At 41.1% G+C, this 21201-nt stretch overlaps 1 protein-coding gene across 1 annotated transcript in view; it reads left to right on the top strand.

The window, feature by feature from the left end:
- The window catches only part of apba1a (amyloid beta (A4) precursor protein-binding, family A, member 1a), a 46292-nt gene extending 27838 nt beyond the window's left edge, over window positions 1–18454 (top strand). Inside the window, exons 6-14 of the mRNA XM_076730929.1 lie at window positions 342–487; window positions 3419–3451; window positions 8492–8578; window positions 9155–9340; window positions 9536–9715; window positions 10002–10214; window positions 11436–11555; window positions 11667–11807; window positions 12773–18454. Coding sequence (XP_076587044.1) covers window positions 342–487; window positions 3419–3451; window positions 8492–8578; window positions 9155–9340; window positions 9536–9715; window positions 10002–10214; window positions 11436–11555; window positions 11667–11807; window positions 12773–12844 — 1178 coding nt within the window. The 3' untranslated portion in view covers window positions 12845–18454. The remainder of the gene's footprint in view (window positions 1–341; window positions 488–3418; window positions 3452–8491; window positions 8579–9154; window positions 9341–9535; window positions 9716–10001; window positions 10215–11435; window positions 11556–11666; window positions 11808–12772) is intronic.
- The last annotated feature ends 2747 nt before the right edge of the window (window positions 18455–21201 follow it).

Genomic DNA, 21201 nt, shown 5'->3' with positions numbered 1-21201 from the left:
TGGTAATAACAATGACAGCAGTGCTAAAATATAGCTTTTAAACTTGTATTGTGTGTGTGTGTGTGTGTGTGTGTGTGTGTGTGTGTCAGTAATTACCCAGAAATGGGAAAAAAAAAAATTGTGTGTGTGTGTTCTACAGTTTGTGTGCTGTAATATTTGTTTTTCTTATCTTCTTCTATCTTATTTCAAACAAATTCAGAACTGAACACTCAACCCAACCAGTAACTCTGATCCATTGTCAGCATAAAACTATTGATAAGTGCGGCTCACTCTATGAATCTCAAAGTTCCAGTGGAAACGTTGTGTCACATAGTGAGACTGAACCACCCCCCTCCCTCCAGTCCCAGGACCGTGTGACCCAGAGGACCTGATCGATGGGATCATCTTCGCTGCCAACTACCTGGGCTCCACCCAGCTGCTGTCGGATAAGACACCGTCCAAGAACATCCGCATGATGCAGGCACAGGAGGCCGTCAGCCGCATCAAGGTGAAAGCACAAAGTACACACTCAGACACGCTCGTGTAGTGTATGCTCACACTCGTCAGCAGGTTGTGTATTTTTACAAGACACGGTGAAGTTTCTTATGTTTAAAGCTCATTCAGACAGCTTCGTCATGGTTTGAACTGGTATTAACAAAAAACAATTTTGATACTGTACTTCTCATGTTTTCTCTGTTTTTGATAGTCTTTTATTTTCTAAAACCCATTTCTATACCGATGACTATTCTCATCTTCACATTGTTTATCTATCGCTGCATTTTGTCGGTCTGACAGCTTTCTCCACCTGAGAGGAGACAAAACAGAAATCCCCAAATATATTCACCAAATGTGTCAGTTACATCGTTCAGCCAGTCAAAAATCAGGGGGTCACTGACTCATCACTTTCACTTGAAACACACATCAGTGAGATCATTCGTCCATCTCTGCCACATTGCCTGAGTTTGCACATTTTTAACACAGGCAGACGTAGAACTTCTCATTCATGCGTTCATCTCATCCAGATTCGACTTTTGTAATGTGCTGTTCTCAGTCCAAAGTGCTAACGTAAACGTAAAAAATCTATGTGACAGGTGGCTTGTTCCACAGAACCATCTGGGAAGTTGTCCGCAGAAACTGTTTGAAGAAGGGTGGTACTTTCAAAAAATTGCTCGGCAGGTGATTGGATGAAGCATTTGTCTATCATAGACTAACGTACAACATCTTTTCCATTGAGAAAAGCCTTCAGTGCCGTTCTTGGCTCTTCTTTCAGTGAAATTCTCTCCAGTTCTGATGGAACTGATGCTGTAGCAGCATCTGCACTAACCTCTTTAGGAGCCGCCATGGTTGTTTTTGTGTCGTCACACCTAAACCACACCCTCTCATAGCAGCCATCACCCCCTCATAAGACGCTGATCCTGATCCTTTTTTTTTATTTGATCTTATTTTTTGTATTTTGATTTCATTTCTAGTAATCTATTTATTTGTAATCTGTACAACACACTTCTGACCATTTTACTCTTTATAAATGTACTTACAGTCCAGAGCAAAGCAATGAAACAATTCACCCTTATGGGATTATCTCAGTGTCACTCGGCACCTCCACCAGTTTCTTCCATGAGTGCTGCATCCATGTTGCCCCTGTATGAAATAATGTTTTGACACCAATCTCTAAAATTTCCAAGTAAAATGACGGTGACATTTGAAATTCTTCCAGAAGGCACAGGTTTTGTGCTTCAGTGAGCAGAGCTGAAGTGCGTGGGTTTAGCTCCACTCTAAGACAGTTAGCAGCTAGACAGCTCTGTGCAGCTGCCAAACAAACATCTGTGTGAAGTCTGATCATTAGCCATCGTTAAAGTCTGTCTTTCTGCAGCCAGTCCTAGGAGTCTGCAGAGAGGACAGAGCTGAACTGTGTGGTGATGCAGTTCTGTACAGGAAGTGCTGAGAGACAGCCTCTCAGTCTACTCTGGAGCCAGAACAACAGAGACACCTGCTGGTAGAGGAAGGCTAATGCAAATACACTTCATCTTTGAGTTACCTTGCGTGGTGACATATCCAAAGGCTCCTCCTGTGCATATAGTTTTAATATGAGCAGAGAATGAACAGACAGATGTCCAGAGGGTCTTGGCTGAGGCTTGGCTGTGTTGGCAGGAAGTATTCTACAGCCAGATGGTGTAAGAAGAATTAAGAAGAGAGGACAGATGAACTCGTCTGTTCTCAGCTGAGGGACAGTGAGGGTGAGGGGGCTCTTCCCAGTAGCTAATCAGCCTGCCTTTGAGGGCGTGTGAGGGGGTTAGAAGTACCCTCACTGTTCATTTTAAATGTGTTAAATCTGTGAATGCGCGGAATGGCTGCTGTAAACCGGCCTGTTCAGCTCACCAGGTGTTGAGGTAGTCCCATGAATCACTACCTCTCGACACTCTCAAACATTCAAAATACATGTTATAGATACAAAATGAAGCATGATCCTGCAGCTGCACGGCCTCACAGGCTGGGCTGATTGTGACTGAGTGTTGACGTTTTCTGCTGTGTTCTGAACCATACATGGTTACCAAATACTCAGACGTCATACCAGTACAGCATACTTGGCCAAATGTGGAGCATCATTCATCACAAGTCTGGCATGAGTCAGAATTTAGGCCTCTGTTCGGCTGAGTGCTTTTGACTTCATGGGCCCTGGATATATCAAGCATCTACAGTGATGCTCAGCGGAGAAGGACTCCATGTAACTGTTTTAGCACCGTTCTGAGGCCTTCTGTTCATAGGCAATTATCATAAAAATAAAGATAACCTGTGTTATGGTATTCAGAGCATTGCAAACACATGATGCCGAAATTAGTAAATAGTTAAAATCTCATCATGATATTTATCAATACTGACAGTGAGGAGACAAACTTTGGGAAATAGTGAAAAGTTAGACAATAAATGTATGCACAAATTCAAATGAACTCTAATATTAGGTCCTTGTATTATTTCTTTGATTTCATATTGTAGTTGTACTATCATTTTTGAGAGGTATTTCCATATTGTTGATTTCTCATAAGTGGCTGAACAGCCAGCTGCCGGCCAGCTCTTCATGGAGAGGAGCACTACAGACCATTTCAGTGTGGTTCCTCACAGGGATTGTGTGATAAACACAGATCCAGGTTTAGCATTTAATTAAAATGAAAAACAGGGCACACAGGGCCACCTCCTCTTCAGCTCAGACTCTGGGCTGTAGCCATCTGTATGCACTGCACGCTCCTGCACATGGACACACCCACTCAATGTGAACAAAATAACAAACGGTGTTCGGCACAATGGCACTACAGCGAGGTTTTGGTATGTGACATATTGTACGCTGAACACCCGTCCCTGCCCCCCTCCCTGTGATCCAGTCAGCCTCTCCTGTGCACTGCTCTAACCCATTACTCTCCTGTCTGCTTTATTCCATGCCTGGCAGACGGCCCAGAAATTAGCCCAGAACAGGAAGAAGGTGCAGTACCTACATATCCGTCTTGTCCTCCACACTGCCGAGCACAGCTCCTCTCTTTCCTCTGCTTGGCTCTTTGTCTGTCTCTGTGTCTGTCTGTGTATTTCATGTCCTCTCCTTTGTGTCCTCTTCAGTGTTGTGTCATTCTGATCAGTTGTTGGCATTTTCCTGAATCCAGCAACCAGCCTCGTACTGTTGGAGGTGATGCTCATTGCTTTCGTCCCTCCCTCGGGTCTCCGGTCCCCTCACCATTTCTTCATTCCATATCAGACATGATACGTCCATAATTTGTAGTTTCCGTCAAAGTGGTTAACTTGGTTAACTCTAACTGGTTAACTTATCATGTGCTTGTCATGGAGGTAATCCAGTTTGCTGGATGCAGGAAACAGCTGTAATCTCTCTGACACTGTGAGGTCTCTCTGGGTTTGTGGTTTCTTTCTCTGCTGCTCGTTCTGTATTTCTAGTGACACTTTTTATGACTGTACATAATAATCTACAACCTTTTATTTGCTCACCTACCAAGAGTCAAATGATAAAATGCAATGTCAATCATCTCTGTGCATCTAGTACAGACAGAGGTCTGGGATGTCTACTGCCACGCTCTGTGTAATTAGACTTTGCAGTGCTTTAAACTAAATGCTAATGTCAGCATGCTAATGTGCTCACAGCAGTAACTGTGATGTAGGTAATGTTTACCAATCCAAAAAATACAAGAGCTGAGGCTGATGGGGATGTGTACGGCCTGAACCACAGAGTCAGACAAATTGGTAGTTTGAGCTGATGTTGCAACTTGGTGAAAAATCATTAGGATTCATCCCCTGGTCACCAATTGCCAGATGTCATGGTAATCTATGCAGAGATATTCCTGACTGCACCGAAGTGTTGAACTGAACAGCATCGCTGTCCCTGCAGCCATGTGTGTGGGTGTGGCTAAAAGTCAGAATTTGAACAATCTTATTATATAATTCTGTTTTGTGTAAACTGAAAAAATGTAATGATAACAAATGGAAAAGAGCAGTTAGGCATCAAACTTTTTCCACTGTGTATAAATCATTTTAAGGTACTTAACTTTAGTATGACATCTTTAAACTACATTTATCATACTTCTGCTCCTCTACATTACATGTAACCGATGACGGCTGGTTACTTTGATTTTACACAGTGACTTATAATTAGCTAATATATAATCATCTTATAAAATGTGATGTGTTCTTAGTGCATATACAATCCAACTGTTCAAATGAACTCTATCTTGACCTGCTACAACATTAATATGAATACTGAGTGCAACAATACAAAACTACCATTTCAGTCAGACAGCTTATGTGGAATGGATTATTAAATTATATATATAGTGTTGATATTTGGTGTTAGGCCTGTGACTTCGTCACTCCCCACAAGGCAACATCAAGCTCATCATTCAGAGCCGTGCCCCCAGTCTCTGTGCTAGGCTATTCTAAACACATTCTGGATCTCTGTACTTGCCATAAAGAGATGAAACAGGACTTGTCATATGACTCTGGGTGAGACAGCAAAGTGTATATTTCCCAAAATGCTGAACTTTTAATACTCACATGGCACACAGCAGACTCTGTCCTGTGAAACAGTCAGTTATGAAAGTGCCCTTACTTTCATAAATTACACGCTGATCCACTAAAAACATGGACTACTAATCACTGTGTAAGCTTTGCAGTTAACACATGCACAGTGTCAGGTTGACGTACTGTGTCATTATGATAACTGTTAAGCAGTTCTTTGATTTTGGTTTTCGGTGACCCATTGTGTGTGTATAAACAGTGCCATCTAGCATTAAATATTGAAGTGCAGCTGAACTGTTGCGGATTGTGTGAAAAATTCCAATTGGACAGACATGTTTTACAAATCAATATGAAAGTACTGAAAATGAATTAATGAATAAAATTAATGGAAAACAAGAGGGTGGAATAAGTCCTATAGAAGCTTTTGGCCTCCTCAGAGTATCATGCTGGTGTTTTTGTCTGCTTTAGTCTGTTCACCACAAACCAAATATATTTCACATTACAGATAGAAAATATATTACATTTGGATTTTTGGAGGTTATTCTGCCTTCCCTGGTAGCCAGTGCTTCCTATTGATTTCAGTATAGTATGGAAATTCACCTATAGAAACCCATCATGGTGACATGTCTGAACTTTCCAGGGCATTAGTATGCAATGATAGCATCTCTCTGACAACAGCAAGAGCAGGCGTGACTATTTCAAGCACGTTGCAAATGAGTAAATTGTGCTCTCAGATAAATCACTGATGTACATGAATTGATAAGACGTGCTTTAACATGTGTGGTGCCAGATGTGTGTGTAGATTTTTCCTGTTAAACAAAGCTGTGTTATCTCTGACATACCTAAGATACACTGTACAGTACATGTGAGCAGCATTGGTAAGTGGTATGTTCTGTTACTTCATGCACCAAATGATTCATCTGAGACACAAATTACTCATTTATGTACACACATTTCCTCCCTTACAAAGACTTACCGGGCTCCATAAAATTGGTGCCTGCTTGAAATCAAAAAACCTCTAAATGACGATGGTGCTATTGACTGTCTGACATGCACAAAGTTGTTTTTTGGACACCCTTGAAATTCTCAGCAATATGTAAAGAATCATTGCAGCAAACATGCAAAAAATACTGCTGTGATGTTTAAAGCTAGCACACACAAACACACACACACACACACACACACACACACACAATGTGTCCTGAATCAGTATTGACAGAGAGCTAACCATGTAACATCAGACTAACCTGTGTGCACGGGCGAAGCATTCAGACCCTGTACCCAGTGAATGTAAAGTGTTTGTTTGTCGCTGTTGGATTTTCATGGTGGAAAAAAACATACTTGAGAAAATTCTTCAACCAGTCACATCTTCACCAAAGAAGCGCCTGCAGACACTGTTACCAAACACATTCTCATGCATAACCTTGTGAAGCTTACAAGCAAGCAGGTGAACTAATGTGATTTGTGTGCTTGTCCTCTGCTTAGGGAGACTGCTCAGTCCTCATGCACTTCCTGAAAGAAAGTGCATGGCTGAACAGATCTTTGAGCTGGATGCAGGTTCGTCAAGCTAGCCAGTAAATGAGCGATGATAAAGCAGTTTGGACCAAATGCCTGCTTGTGAGCTGAGACACAGGGAGTGTATTTAGTCATATTCATTCAGACAACTGTTTTAGAAAGGATTATTATGGGACTGTGGAATATGTATGGTATGAATGTTTGGCATCCAGGCTCTGACCTCATCACTCCCGATAAGGAAGCATCTCAGCACAGTGAGAGTGGCAAATCGATGAAGTTATCAGTGATAATTAATGAAATGCTGTATGAACAGCAGCGACGAAGAATGATGTGTTATATCAGATATGGTACAGTAGAGGAGTATGCAGTGTGAGTGTAGCAGCGGCCTCGAGCTGACAGCCTGAACCAGCTCACAGGCTTTGCTTCACTTTGGAGTGTTTGAACAGGGAGCATTCAGCACTGGAAGTGACTGAACTGCAGCATTGGCTTTAGATGTATCCATGATTTTTTCACGATTATGAAGCCAAGTTGGCCACAGTTGAAGATAAAAATCCAAACTTTTTACATCCACATTTCAGGTATACAGGGTGTGACTGTTTCATACAGATTCTGGGTGGAGTAAATTTTTACAAAAAGACGAGGCGCACATAGACTAATAATTCACACACGTCATATTGGAAGAAGAGGAGGAATGGCATTACGTCTTCCTGTCAAATAGATGAATCTGCTACATCTAAATAGTTATATTTATGGATTAAAATCAACCATAAGGAATTAAAACTATCTCTCTTTCATTGTTGCGAATATAGCTGCCGGCTTTGATTTTTGTATTGGAGGATCTTCACCCCTTTGCTGAGTTTCCTGCAGTTTAACACCTTCCACAGATTGTGACACCAAGCAGGAAGCACTGGAGTCTTAAAAAAAAAACCCTCTAAATCCAACATAATGCAAACAGTACTCTGTTTCATACGGTACAAATTTGTGCACATATTAATTGTGTAAACCAGGGGCACAGTGAGGGAAAACACTTTACTGAATTGACTTAATGTACCTAAAATTGGAATGCATGCTGAGGATGGTACCTACAGTGAGACATGCAGATCTTAATGCAGTCTGTTAGATGCTTTACATTATCGTATCTGTATTATGTAAACACACACAATGGGTCACTGAAACCAAAATCACATACCATCTGCTGTTTACTTCCTTATGGGGACTGTTTTCACTGTTCTCCATTAGCGTGCACTCATCCCTGTTGCAGATTGTTAATGACAGTAAAGATTTATTTTGCTTTACATCCCTGCTGACCATTTTCCAAAGTGTACTGCAGTGTTTGAAATGTTTGTATATATTTGTCCCTCCCTCCGGGTAGCCAGTGGTTCTCCATTCACTTTACTGTGCTGTCATGATCAAAGAGACATAAGGGAACAGCTCAACATTTTGGGAAATTTGTTTATTGACTTTGAAAATGTTGTTCTGCATTACCATACAGCACTCATTTTTTGTGACTTTCACACTGATGAAAGCAGATGCAATGTTCACTGAAGCTCAAGCTACTAGATTTTCATTGCGCTGAAATGATAATGAGAAAAACACAGAAAACAAGGTAAATTGTGGCATTCTGTGACAAATGGTCAGCAGTAGAGTAATGAATGACTAGTTTGTGTGCAGCAAATGGGCCAAACGTAGTACAAAGATCGGTATTATTTGTTGAGTTGTTACAGTCAGCTGTGCAGCTTGAGGCCAGACTTACTTTGGGGTTTATGGATCAGAAAGTGCAGTTAGCATTGCAGCTGTCTCATCTTTCAGCATGTTTTCCTTCACTGTGTGCACTGTGTGGGCGTAATGAGATGGTTGCTGACCTTGAACTTTAAGGTCCTATTCGTTCACGCACGTTTTGGCCTTTAATTGCCTCGATATATGTTTTATGAATGTGTGTCACATATTGCTTTGTGGACGTGGTTTTGTGTGTGTGCGTATGTGCTTGTAGGCCTCTGAGGGTGAGCCTCAGCCCATGACAGAGGTGGATCTCTTCATCTCCACCCAGAGGATCAAAGTGCTCAATGCTGACTCTCAGGTACTCACTCTGACTGACACACAACACACAACTGTGGTGCTTTGTACTGTAGTGTTTTTCTTGTCTCAATGAGTAAGGACCCTCATATCACCCGCTATTGAACTATTACAACATCTCTACACAGCTACACAGCCAATCAGCTAAAGAGTTAACTCTATGGTTTGAGTAGGTTTGGTTAGGCTACTGCATAATTCATTAAGGGAATAAAGACTTTGTGGCCAGCAAATAAAGAAGCCACACATCTAACGTCTAAAATGTAGTAGTTGCATCACTGGTTTGCATCTATCGAGTGGGATCGAGTGACAGTAGCTAACTGATACATTAGTAACTTTTTCTGTTTTTTAACTGCACATATGAACAGACAAACAGTGGGGACACACAAAAAATTTAATTAGTTAATCCATCCCTTCATTCATCTAGCCATCTGCTGCTAATGAACTAAATATATTCTGAATAATTGTTATGTACTGTGACAATAGTGTGATGTAAATGTCAGTGCATTTATGCCATTGGTAAAATGGTCTATAATCCCAGATTTAAATGATGTACTGTATATTATGGTTCTCTGACTGCCAGGAGACCATGATGGACCACCCTTTGCGGACCATCTCCTACATTGCAGACATCGGCAACATTGTGGTTCTGATGGCCCGGCGCAGGATGCCTCGACCTGACTCTCAGGAGAACGTGGAGGCCTCAGACCCAGGTCAAGACAGCAAGCGCCAGTACAAGATGATATGCCACGTGTTTGAGTCTGAGGATGTGAGTTTGACCGCAGTTATATGTGCATACATACATTTTTTAATGTTCATTTTGACAGTTTAATCAGCTGTGAAACTGAATACAGTTTATTAAATAGAACTTAAGCAGACCATGAGAGGAGAATATAAATACTGACTGCAATTATTTCAACAGTTTTAAGTTGGCCATTTCTCTCCCACCCATCGTGTGCTCTAGGCCCAGCTGATCGCCCAGTCCATTGGTCAGGCCTTCAGTGTGGCCTACCAGGAGTTCTTACGGGCCAATGGCATAAACCCTGAGGATCTGAGCCAGAAGGAGTACAGTGATCTGCTCAACACTCAGGACATGTACAATGATGACCTCATCCACTTCTCCAAGTCTGAAAACTGCAAAGATGTAAGTAGGGCTGTGTATCGTTCAAACATCATTATTCTGGTTCCTTAGCTCTAACATTAAATTGAAAAAGTCGAGCATTGTTTTCTTTATTTTGTCTGAACTTCCAAATTCCAGAGTTCTGCTGTCATTGTAAGCATGAATGTACACTGGTACACTAAACTTCATCTGTTTTTGCGTTATGATGTGGGAAATTGTATTAAACCAAGTCTTGGTTTGACCATGATTTCATTTCAAGTGACTTTGTTTTGTTTTTTGTTTGCTTGCGGCCTGCCTGCCGTGAACTCAGGTGTTCATAGAGAAAGCTAAGGGGGAGATTCTGGGTGTGGTCATTGTGGAGAGTGGGTGGGGCTCCATCCTGCCCACTGTCATTATTGCCAACATGATGCATGCTGGGCCAGCTGAGAGGTCTGGCAGACTGAACATAGGAGACCAGATCATGTCCATTAATGGGACCAGTCTAGTGGGACTGCCACTGTCCACCTGCCAGAGCATCATCAAGGTATGCGTATGACGTTATTTTTAATAATGGACATTATGAATGAAGATACTGATTATAGAGGTGCACAGGTAGCACAGGGACAAAGTTCTTGCCCACCGCTGCATAGACCAGGGGTTCTCTGTGGTTGGCTGCACCTTTATTTTTGCTTTTACTTGATGAAGATAGTAGAGATACAGACAGGAGATGCATGGAGAGAGAGGGGGTTGACTTTCAACAAATCCAACTGTTGTAATAAGCTGTGTATGCACCCCAGATGTAAGATGAAGATCAAGAATCAATTCAAACAGTCAGTGTCAAGAGGATAAACCAGGTGTAATGTAATCCCATCACTTAGTTGTAGTTAAAAGATGTGTGTCAGAGTTTTGCTCTGTCTGTCTGAGGCTCTGTAACTGAACACTGCAGCAAGCAGGGTGTGATAAGAGGAAGGCATGTACGGCAGTTTTAGTGTCTTTTTAGACACATTCTATTTGATTGTGGTTCAGATTTAAGTTTAATGATGCAAGATACAAATTCTTGATTTCACTCCCTGTTCAGAAATGTGCTGAGGGACTATAGTAAGAATATTTGTCATGCGATGAAGAAAATGATTTACCATCCAGGCAGACAGTCTTATCACAGTTGGGTGGCCCTTTTTGTGTCGTCAGTGAAAAATGCGATAACGTGCCATGGCAGCACATTATATTGCTCAGAAGGAGCATATATTAAGAAAATAAAATAGGAAATATAATTGATCGTTGAGGCACCCTAAACCTATCATTGGCCAGTGAAGAGACAGGATTGTCCACAGAGAATTGCCTGTCTTCCAGGTAGGAGGAGAACCTAATAGGGCAAAGCCAGAAATCCTGACCCAGTATCAAAAATGTGATGATCAGTCTCATCAAATACTGCAAGTAAATGCTGACATAATATTAATAGAGTAGAACTAAAACAGTAGTATGATGCAGATGTAAGCCAGATTTAAATGAATACATTTATGATCCAAAACCTCAAGGTGTTGCTTAGCAATCACTTTCTCCAGAATTAGAATAAAAGGGCAACTTGCACATGGGATGAAAATTGTGAGGCACAGAGGAATCATTTTCAGGCTTCTGTGAAAGAGACTGTGTTTGTAGATGGGAAGCCAGTGAGGGATCAATACTGGAGGTTTTCTACTTCCACTGGCATCTTATCATATGTTTGTGTAGTAACATTTCACTGATGCCATGTGCTTTATTTAAATAGGGTCTGAAGAACCAGTCTCGGATCAAGCTGAACATTGTCAGATGTCCCCCAGTGACCACTGTGCTCATCAGACGGCCAGACCTCCGCTACCAGCTGGGCTTCAGCGTCCAGAATGGCATTGTCGGTAGCATTGTGCTTCTGCACTGGTTTTATGGGAAATGAGATTTTTTTTAAATTGGTTGAGTGAAAATTGATTTGTCATGTAAAAGAATCAGTCTGTCCCTTCAACAGATCTGCAGCCTTATGCGTGGGGGCATCGCTGAGCGGGGCGGGGTCAGAGTGGGTCACCGCATTATCGAGATCAACAGCCAGAGCGTGGTGGCCACGCCCCATGAAAAAATTGTCCACATCCTGTCCAACGCTGTGGGAGAGGTGAGACAGCACACTGGACATGGACATAACAAACACTTATTGAAGTTACTGCATGCAAGTAAAATATTCCTGCCTCTTCCTACTCAAGGAACCAAGTCGCAGTTATCATGAATTTCTGCACCTCACAGCCATATGATTATTGGAGTTGTTACCAGTGAATGTCACAGCTCAGTTGCTGAGTAGCATCAAATGTCTCCTAATTGGCTTTACAGCAAGGACTTCCAACTGTGCTGTTTGCTTGGTTATAAACAGCAACAGCAGCTACATGACACCCAAAGGTTCATGCCAGTGCACGCTGTGTAAGCAGCTCAACACTGAGTGCAAGCTTTGAAACAACATCCTGACCTCCAGAAGAGGTCAGAAGAGTTGAAAATGTATGTTTTATTGTAATCAGCTTCAGCCATTTTAATTGAATCAATCATATTTCAGTGGAAACAAGTGCAGGATAAGTCATCAGATATGTCTTGATGTTCTACAGGAAGAGTTTGAGCAACATTTCAGCTGTTTTAGGAAACAGCCAAAGAGTTTGGGACTGGGCAGGTCAGAAAGTTATTGAGACACACTGTCTTGGTTTTGGTCTTTTCATGGGATTTGCTGACTATAATCAAAATGTAATATATCACAAGGTTTCACACCAGCCACAACCTTTTAAACTTAATGACTGAACAGCAAATATCCTGAGTATATTTATGCATTCCAAGGGGATCAACTTAAACATTTTCCTGAGCATTCCTCCAGCGACATCCTTAGGAGAAACTTTGTCTGCCTAGAGAGCTCAGAGAAAGGCGGCATCAGAAGAACTGATGTTAGCTGTCACTACAACAGTAGTAACAGTGGTGGTTACCAGTGTCCAATGGGATGTCTGGATTGGCAGCAGTCATTGCTAGTCTTTGGCACTTGATCTTCAAAGCGATTTACTATAATCACTCCATTAAACTGCATCCTTTGTTCTGTTTGTGTCTCAGATCCACATGAAGACGATGCCTGCAGCCATGTACCGCCTGCTGACCGCCCAGGAGCAGCCTGTTTACATTTAAGACAAAGCCCTGACCTCACGCACCCTTTAAGTCTCCTGCAATCAACTGTCACTCCCCAAGCCGACCCCTCGTCCCCCTCCTCATCCTGTACCTTTCTATCCACAGCTGGTGGACTGCAGTGAGTTGTTAGTGGGGTTGTTGTGTTGCTCAGCCTCGTCTTCAAGTGACAGCAACATAGAAACCCACCTGAATTATCCATCTGTATTCACTCAAAGATTTGTATGTGTGCTTTGGCTAATGGTCTAGTTAGTGAAAGGATGTTTACACCTGATGCATTTTTCGGAGCTTGGTAGTGCCCCAGAATCCTTAGACTTTATTCCTGGTTCACTGTTGCTGTTTTGAAACTCCACATATTTCACACTGTCAAACTTGGGCGCACTAAAACAGTTCCTAAGTGTATCTTCAATGTTCAGTTTAGGCAACTAAGACAGTTTGGTGACATTTTTGGTCATTGTTCAATAAGATCTATGAGGACTTTTCACCCAGTAGAATCCTTATTTTTATGAGGTTGAAACTGAACCCTGATTGTAGACTTGAAGGTAATCCGCACATTCAGTCCTGACCTTCACCCCTGACTGTGCTTTCTGCCATGCTGCTATTTCACTGGCAGAACACTGCCTGTGTCTGCTTATTCTTCCTCCACCAAATGTGAGAAAGTCTTTTTTATGTGCATTGTATGCACTCACGTTGTAGCTACACATTTCATGGGACCAAGCTTGCTTTCAGTCTCAGCTCTCCCTTCTGCCACTGCAGTCACTCAAACTACTCTACTTTGGTGTTCTTTGCACAACACAGAGCTCTCCACAGAGGGAGCATGTGAATCTTGCTGACAAATGTGTGTGTGAACACACACTCCCCATCATCACATTCTACACGTTTGCTGTATTGTCGAAGAGTTGACTGTGCAGCTCCGTTTTGCACCTCACATTTACCAACAGGAACGTTATCCATCTCTGCTGTAGTTGGTTGTTACAGAAGTTGTTGTGTTTGCATTCCATTTGTTGATTTTTTTGTATCCTCTGTACATAGCACCAGCAGCAGCTCGGGTCAGCATGCAATGACCTCCATTAAATTAATAACCCTCTTACACCAGAGACCAGTGTCCAAAGGTAGAGCAGACTCACACAAGACCCTGGTACACCAAACCTGATGTCCCTACGTCAAGGTGTTTGCACAGGATGCAGGAGCGGGTAGGCTGGCTGATACATAGATATGAAAGTCACTCCCTCTCTTCCACTTCTATTGAAAAAGAGAAAGTAAAACACTGCTCTGCATATTGATTTGCACACATGGTATCAGGCTACCAAGGCTTCTGTAGAAAGTATGTTCTGTTCTTTGCAGGTTGGATAATGTAAATAATGTGGAGTGAGCTTTGGGCTGCAACACACCTCCATATGTGGATGTACAAAGCACCATACTGAACGGTACACAGTTTCCTTAATACAGAGTTTTAGGTGCTCTGCACTGCCTGAAGGATGTACTACACTAAGCACTGCTTGTAGCAAATACAGTAACACTCAAACATATAAGAGAATACATTTCCACAGCACTGACTCCATCAGTCAGTCATTCTCTTTTAACACAAATACTGTTTTGTTTTTTTCGATCAGTGTTAAGCTGCTGTCACTGAAACTTAGCATTCCCTGCAGATGTTTTATAATAAAAGCCTACTTGGGAAGGGAGTGATTGTGCTCTTTGAGCCACTGGAAGGCTCCTAATGTTAAACAGTGGTTCAGGAGGTGTTAGGTGTAACTGAGAGCAGCTTAACTGTGAACAAAACAGCGACAAAGTAGAACCAGGAAGTGTGAGAGCGAATGGTGAGACAGTAGAGTGGTGAGGGTGGCATGACTGCTGGAATGATGAGCGAGTGCTGTGGAAATGGACACGATACTGAATTTATCAAGACAACAGGTAAATATGGAGGAATTAAGAATTAAAAATCTGATACTCATAAAACAGGAAATAATGATTTAAGTCCCATTTCTAATATGAATCTCTTTCAAGGAATGGCCTGATTCTCAAGGTAAATAATGGCCAAGCACATTATTTGAGAATTTACAGTAACTAACAAATAACCCTTCAGGTCAGACACTACAGGAAAAAATGCATGCAGTGGTCAATTTTGGACTGTATTTTGCTTTCATAACATGCCTTCTATCAGACTAATGAAAAGAAAATATCCCAAAATACACATTTAGCAGGTCACTGTACAAATTTTCATGTTTATTTTACTATTTTACTTCACTGGAAATATCTACAGATTAGTGCACATTCACTGTTCTTTATTTGGATCCCCATTAGCTTCCACAGAGTGGTCGCTTGTCTTCCTGGGGTCCACACAAAAACAGCAATGATTAAAAAGGCAACAATTTAAACACAGTGTCAATAAGAAAAGAAAATGCACTCTTAGCTAAATAAAAAGATAAGAAAATAAGTGAAATGTCTACATGAAATAGCAATAACCACTGTGTATTTCATTAGATAATGCTTCATTTGCATATTAAAACAGCATTTCAGAAAACAAAAATATCTTAATGTCAGTAATCAAGTTGGGAAGTTTAAATTTTGACATTATTCACCTGTAGTGTCTTGCCTTAAGCCCAGGTGCAACCATTCAAGTAAAGAAACAGTGTCATTACTCCCATGAATTAGGTAAATGTCATCTGCAGTGATCACCAAAGACCTCGTCCATACACATTTTTACATGTAGCAGCATTGAATAACCAAATTTGTGAATGGGTGACAGATGTTTATTATGAGTTCAATGTGTCATTTTTGGAGTTTTTAATGTTCTTCTAAATGTAATAAATGATAATAATCAAGTCATTATCAGAGGAAAGGAGGGGGTTTCACATGAATGGGACATATTATCAGGAATATCACTATTTTGATTTTTGAAGTTGATAGCTGGAACACAGCAGGTAGTACAGTTCAGTTAACTTTTTCCTCAGTTGAAATACAGCACGTGTTGTATTCTGACAAAGCTGTATTTTCTCTGCAGTTACTGAAGTGCAGTCAGAGGGAATACATGACTATCACCAGCTGCATGTATTCCAAGGCCACTGTCTTCACATCACACAGTGGAGTCACAGTGAAGGACCTTCAGTACGAGAGAAAGAGCAGCGGCTCAGTGGAAGTTAATGTCCACCAAAGCTCTACAGCAGCTTTAGTTTTCCCTCAACAGTCACATTTCTGTTCCTGCAATGCAAACAGTTCAGGGGTTAAACTCTTTATCAGAAGTGCAATGGGATTTTGTCTTTATTTTGCTAAGAAAAAAAGACTGAAACATGGTTCTTTTAGCCAGATTTATTTTTCTTATTTTAATGTTTCATGGTAATTTGATCAAATTAATTCATTTAATGTGTATTTATACACAAAGTAACACTGTATAATAACACATTGGTTTTCAAATTTGAATGGTGCTTATAATATGGATATAAAATGACAATGTAGCTGTACCCTTAAATGCCAGTGGTTCTGTATGTTTTATCGCATTTACAACACAATACACACTCTTCGCATTACTGCCGGCCATCTTCAAAGTGCAACATCACTTTCCACTTCAACAACCTCATCTTACAAACACTTCGATGTTCTGTCGCAGTGAGTATTGTTGTTGTCAGAGTTTCCAGCCTTTACAATGTGGCCGCCTCCAAAAACAAAGGTTCTGCTGTGGGAAATGGGCTGAAACATGCAAAAACACTGGCATGAACTCGCTGTGGAAATGGTAGATTATCTGCTGGTTTGAATTGAAGGTAGTTTGAATCAACATGCATTTTAGTTAAAGTGAGATACACTAACATGATCTCAAAAACAGGCAAAGAAAGGAGGTTTTATTTGCTCATGCCTTCACGTGAAGATATGGGTAACACAGGTCAAAGCTGTCAAAGTGAATGTTGTTCATGTGCACAGATGTATGCTGGAACTAAATGACATACAAGCACCTTTTAAGCTGGTTTACTTTTACTGGAAGAGGCTCTCGTCATCATTTCCATGTACCAGGAGGTCAATTCTAAACCTCCTAAATACAGCAAATCTCAGTCCGTGGTCCATTTGTCCCAACAGAGCAAGATGCCACACTTAAATGAAATAGACTCCAAAAACCTTTGGAATTTACTTAATTAGCAGGTTGATTGTCATTGAATAAAAGATCAGCAGTCAGATTAAAGTATAAAATCGGTGGTGCATATAGAGTGTTATTGCAGTCACATGTCTCTGTCACATTGTGCTTCATGTAAAACGTAGGTGAGCTGATTGGTTAGATTGAATAAGGACATAGCTTATAAGATATAGAAAATATGTCTACATTTCATATTGAGAGAATCTGAATCCCGTTTCATTTAAGGCTCAAACTAATGTCTTTTGGACGTGACATCAACTACAACACCGAAAGTTCAGCTTGGACTGAAGCAGAATTGATGTTTGTTCCTACGATTGACGGCAATGCCAGATGGTTTTAGAGTTTCCAATAAGCAGTAGGTCACAGTTTTTATTTTGTGGAGCTGTTGCAGGTGGTGGAAACATGCCCTTCCTTGTAAAACTAAACCAGTCTGAATAGGCGTTTGCTCTACACATGACTCACAGTGTTTACATCTCTAACGCTGATAAACAACTCATTGGAAGAAGGCCTCTCAGTGTGGACTTCAGTTCTGGATTTTTTTATGAATCTGTGGAACCTCTGTTCTCCAATTTACTAAAGCATTTGAACCCAACACCAACTCCTCTGCTCCCCTCCTGTTTCTCTGGGAATGTACCTGCCTCCATCACACAACATTTCTTTGATTTGACAGGTTTTTTGTTTGCTATTGTCAGTCCACATCGATGAAGCTCATCTTGGCCTTACTTCTACTACCAGACTTTTTATGATGTTAAAACTGCTACTACTGAAGAGGAACAGGGGCGACGGCAGCCATTTTTGGACTTTTAACATGGGCTTCTCTGGAGCCACGTGATTACGCTGTACCGTTCTCACTTCTAGTGTGTGTGTGCGTGTGCGTGTGTGTGTGTGGCGTGTGATTACGACCAATGTACTCCATGTTCAAACAAAAACCAGCTGGATATATAAAATACACATATAGATGACCTATATAGAAACTATGTAAAGGTATATACTTCTAATGGTTTTGTGTGTTTGGGTTGGCCTGTAGGCAAGCTTCAGTCAGTAGAAAGCAATGCGAGGGGTCTTTAAGGTCAGTGGAATGTAGGAAAGTGATTGTGTTAAATGACATTCATGTATATATGCAGCTAGAGCACAAGATAATTTAAGGCGTGTGATATCTTCCCTCTGTGGTCAGGGATTGTAGGCTAGCGTGACACAATGAAGCTAACCAAGGAAACAAGCACTTGAAGCTGGCGGCAGGCAGCAGGGTTGGCTAACAAGTATTTATAAGTGCACTCATTTTGAATGTAACTGAAGCATTAACTCTAAATGTGTCTAAAGATTAAAAAAAAAAAAAAAAACACAAGAAAAATACATTTCTGTAAAGCAGCAGCAATGTTTATTTATTTGCTAGCTTTTTCTGTGATGTTCTAGCTATTGGAGCTACATTCCTGTACCAGAGCCAGAATGTTTGTAACAGTATTTACAACAATAAATGACTTGCAGAAGGACTTTGGCTTGGACTGTGTTGTCTGAATCAGCTATGCATGATCTTATAAGTAGTTTTACACCGTTGGGAGTTATTTTCCTCTCCAAAATGTCATGATTCCCAAAGAGGTCTAACATAGAGTTTTGTTTGTGAGACTGAAAATTTGGTCTGAAAAGCTGGTCTTGCTTGGCTGCACTCTGATTGGACTTCTGGTGTTTAAAAGCTACAGAAAAAAAAAACAAAAAAACCTCTTTTTGGCTTTAGGGGTGGCAGTGTCGGTAAGTCACTCAGTCACTCCACCACTTTGTTCTGGACTGAAACAACTAATAAACCACTGAACCCTTTTACAAGTACAGTTAAATGACACTGTGTTCAGCGTTGTTGTTCTTCTGTTTGCAAAAAATACACTTGTTTGTAAAGATCTGAGTTGACAAACAAGGTAATCAACAAGGTATCGTGTGAGATTTTCATGTTGATATGTGGCTGCACAAGAAAGCGATACAAAAGGGAAAATATGTGAAAATTATTTAAATGTATTAGGTCAGGAAGGATGAGAAGAGAACCACAGGAGCCTGTTCTGTACTCTGATCATCAGGCTGCAGAAGTCTCTCTTCTATGATGTATTCACTGTATTCACAGCTGATCATCTGCACTGCAGTCAGAAGGCATTCAGTGTCAACACACCTGTGCTGTAAAGGCAAACACTGTAATGAAGACATTTTGACAGCTAACTCATGTGACTGATCGAAAACAACCTCTCCTCTGCAGAGACTGACAGTCAGAAGTGCCATTTGTGTCTCTTGCACCTTTATCTTGGGAAACAAACAGCTCAGTGGATGCTGTTCGTATCATGATGAGTCATAGTCCAAACTAGCACTTAAAACTGAATCTTACAGAGCTCCCAAAAAGCCGTGCTGTGCTTCAGAAGGGTTTGTTTTCACCTTGTGAGCCTGTGTGTGTGTGTGTCTGTGTGTGTGTGTGGGAACTACCACACATGCAGGTTACTTTGCCAGGTGTTTATATGTCTGTGGACAGATTTTGTCATGAAGGTGCAGAGTTGAGATAAAAAAGGAAGGGCAACTTCAAACATGGGCACCAGAAGTAGGCTGGGGAGTGGAGAAGGGGCCACTGGTCCCCCCCACCGTTTCAACCATTACTGTCCATCCTAAGACATTTAATAAAACTAGAGACCGTGTTGTGGTAAGATCACACCAGCAGTGATCTGTGTGTACAGGTATGGTGCAAAAGAAACACCACAAGAGGAGCGAGGTTAATGTTGGACATTCCTCGTATCAAACAAGGGAATATTTCATCAAAACACACATTTATGTCAGTACTAACAGGTTCAAGTTGACCCTGGGAGGATGGTTAGGCATATTGAATAAATCTGGTTCAGGTCACCAAACTCACTGCTCTATGTGTTCCATTGCAGCATATACACTGATTATTGCGGCTGGAGTGATGTCATTGCTAGATGGTTCTAGTTTCTTACTGTTGGACCTCTGCCTTCCTTCAGAAATATGCATCAGAATGAATGCAAAAAGTTGCGAGGTAATGTGAAAACTATTGTGAGGAAAACTCGAAATGAAAAAGTAATTAAAAGAAAGCCTGATGTTTTGGGCCTTTGACTCTGAACCGTCCTGATCTGATCTCTGTGTTCATATGTTCAGAAAATGCAAAATAACAGGTGAAATATCCAGTCAGCAAATGGCACATCCAGTGCAAACACACACTTCTGCATGCTGTGTGTGTATAGAAGGTCTTTGGGCAGTGCAGTGGACTGAGGCTAATGACAGAGTCAATGTCAAAATATTCATATTTTGCTTGTAGAGCGGCTCAAGTGTCCACCCTTTGTTTGTCTTTTGTTGGTCGGCTCAGACTGTGTGGAGGCCTGCCAGCATATCCCACAGCAGCCACATCTCAAACAGAGTGAAGCATTATTGTGCTGTGCACTGACAGAGCTGGACAACTCGCCCTTGTTGTTTGCAAGAAACTTCACATTTCCCTCTCCAGAAACGATGGTCGGTAGAACTTCACGGTCACTCCTCAGAACTCCTCTCTGTGTGCACCATCCGTTACGATGGTAAATCCTCAGACCGCAGGACAATCAGCAGAGCAGTCCAGAGATACAGAGAACAAATGTAGTAGCAGGGCAGTCAAAGTAGTCCACAAACAAGGACATTTACGGCCTTCATCAAACATATGTACTTCTAAAATGCCACTTTCTTATACTGCATTCACACAATGTGGAAGTAACTACCAGTTTCCAATTTATGACAATATTTAAGTCAGAATTACGAATGGGAAACTGGATTTTTCTGAAATTTAAAGTATATTCTACTAGAATATTCTAATATATTATTATATTCTAATATATCTAATATATATTCTACTAGTAAGTACTAAATAAGTCTTTTTTCCTATAAAGCCTATTCTGACTATGATGAGAAGAAAGTTCCTCAAAAAGCAAATTTTCAATAATTAAACTAAACTGATGAGGTTTTTATTTCACATGCATGGCCAACTCCTCAAACATACAGCTGACTTGAGTTGTCCAAGGACATAAACAGTCATTGTACATATGAGAATCATCACCACCTTTGCATGATGTGAACACAACATCAGGGCCTACTCACTCCAACATTAAGAACACTAAAAATATTGGATGAAAACACTTTAGAGACTAAATGAATCTGTGTGGAACTTTCAAACGAACTGCCTTGACGGGGCTGACATTTCAGTGAGAGTCCAAAATAGAAGGAGCTATCA

The sequence above is a fragment of the Chaetodon auriga genome, chromosome 5 (assembly GCF_051107435.1).
Source record: "Chaetodon auriga isolate fChaAug3 chromosome 5, fChaAug3.hap1, whole genome shotgun sequence".
Lineage (NCBI taxonomy): Eukaryota > Metazoa > Chordata > Actinopteri > Chaetodontiformes > Chaetodontidae > Chaetodon > Chaetodon auriga.
Note: the sequence above shows the minus strand (reverse complement) of the source record. Positions and strands in the feature narration are given on the sequence as shown.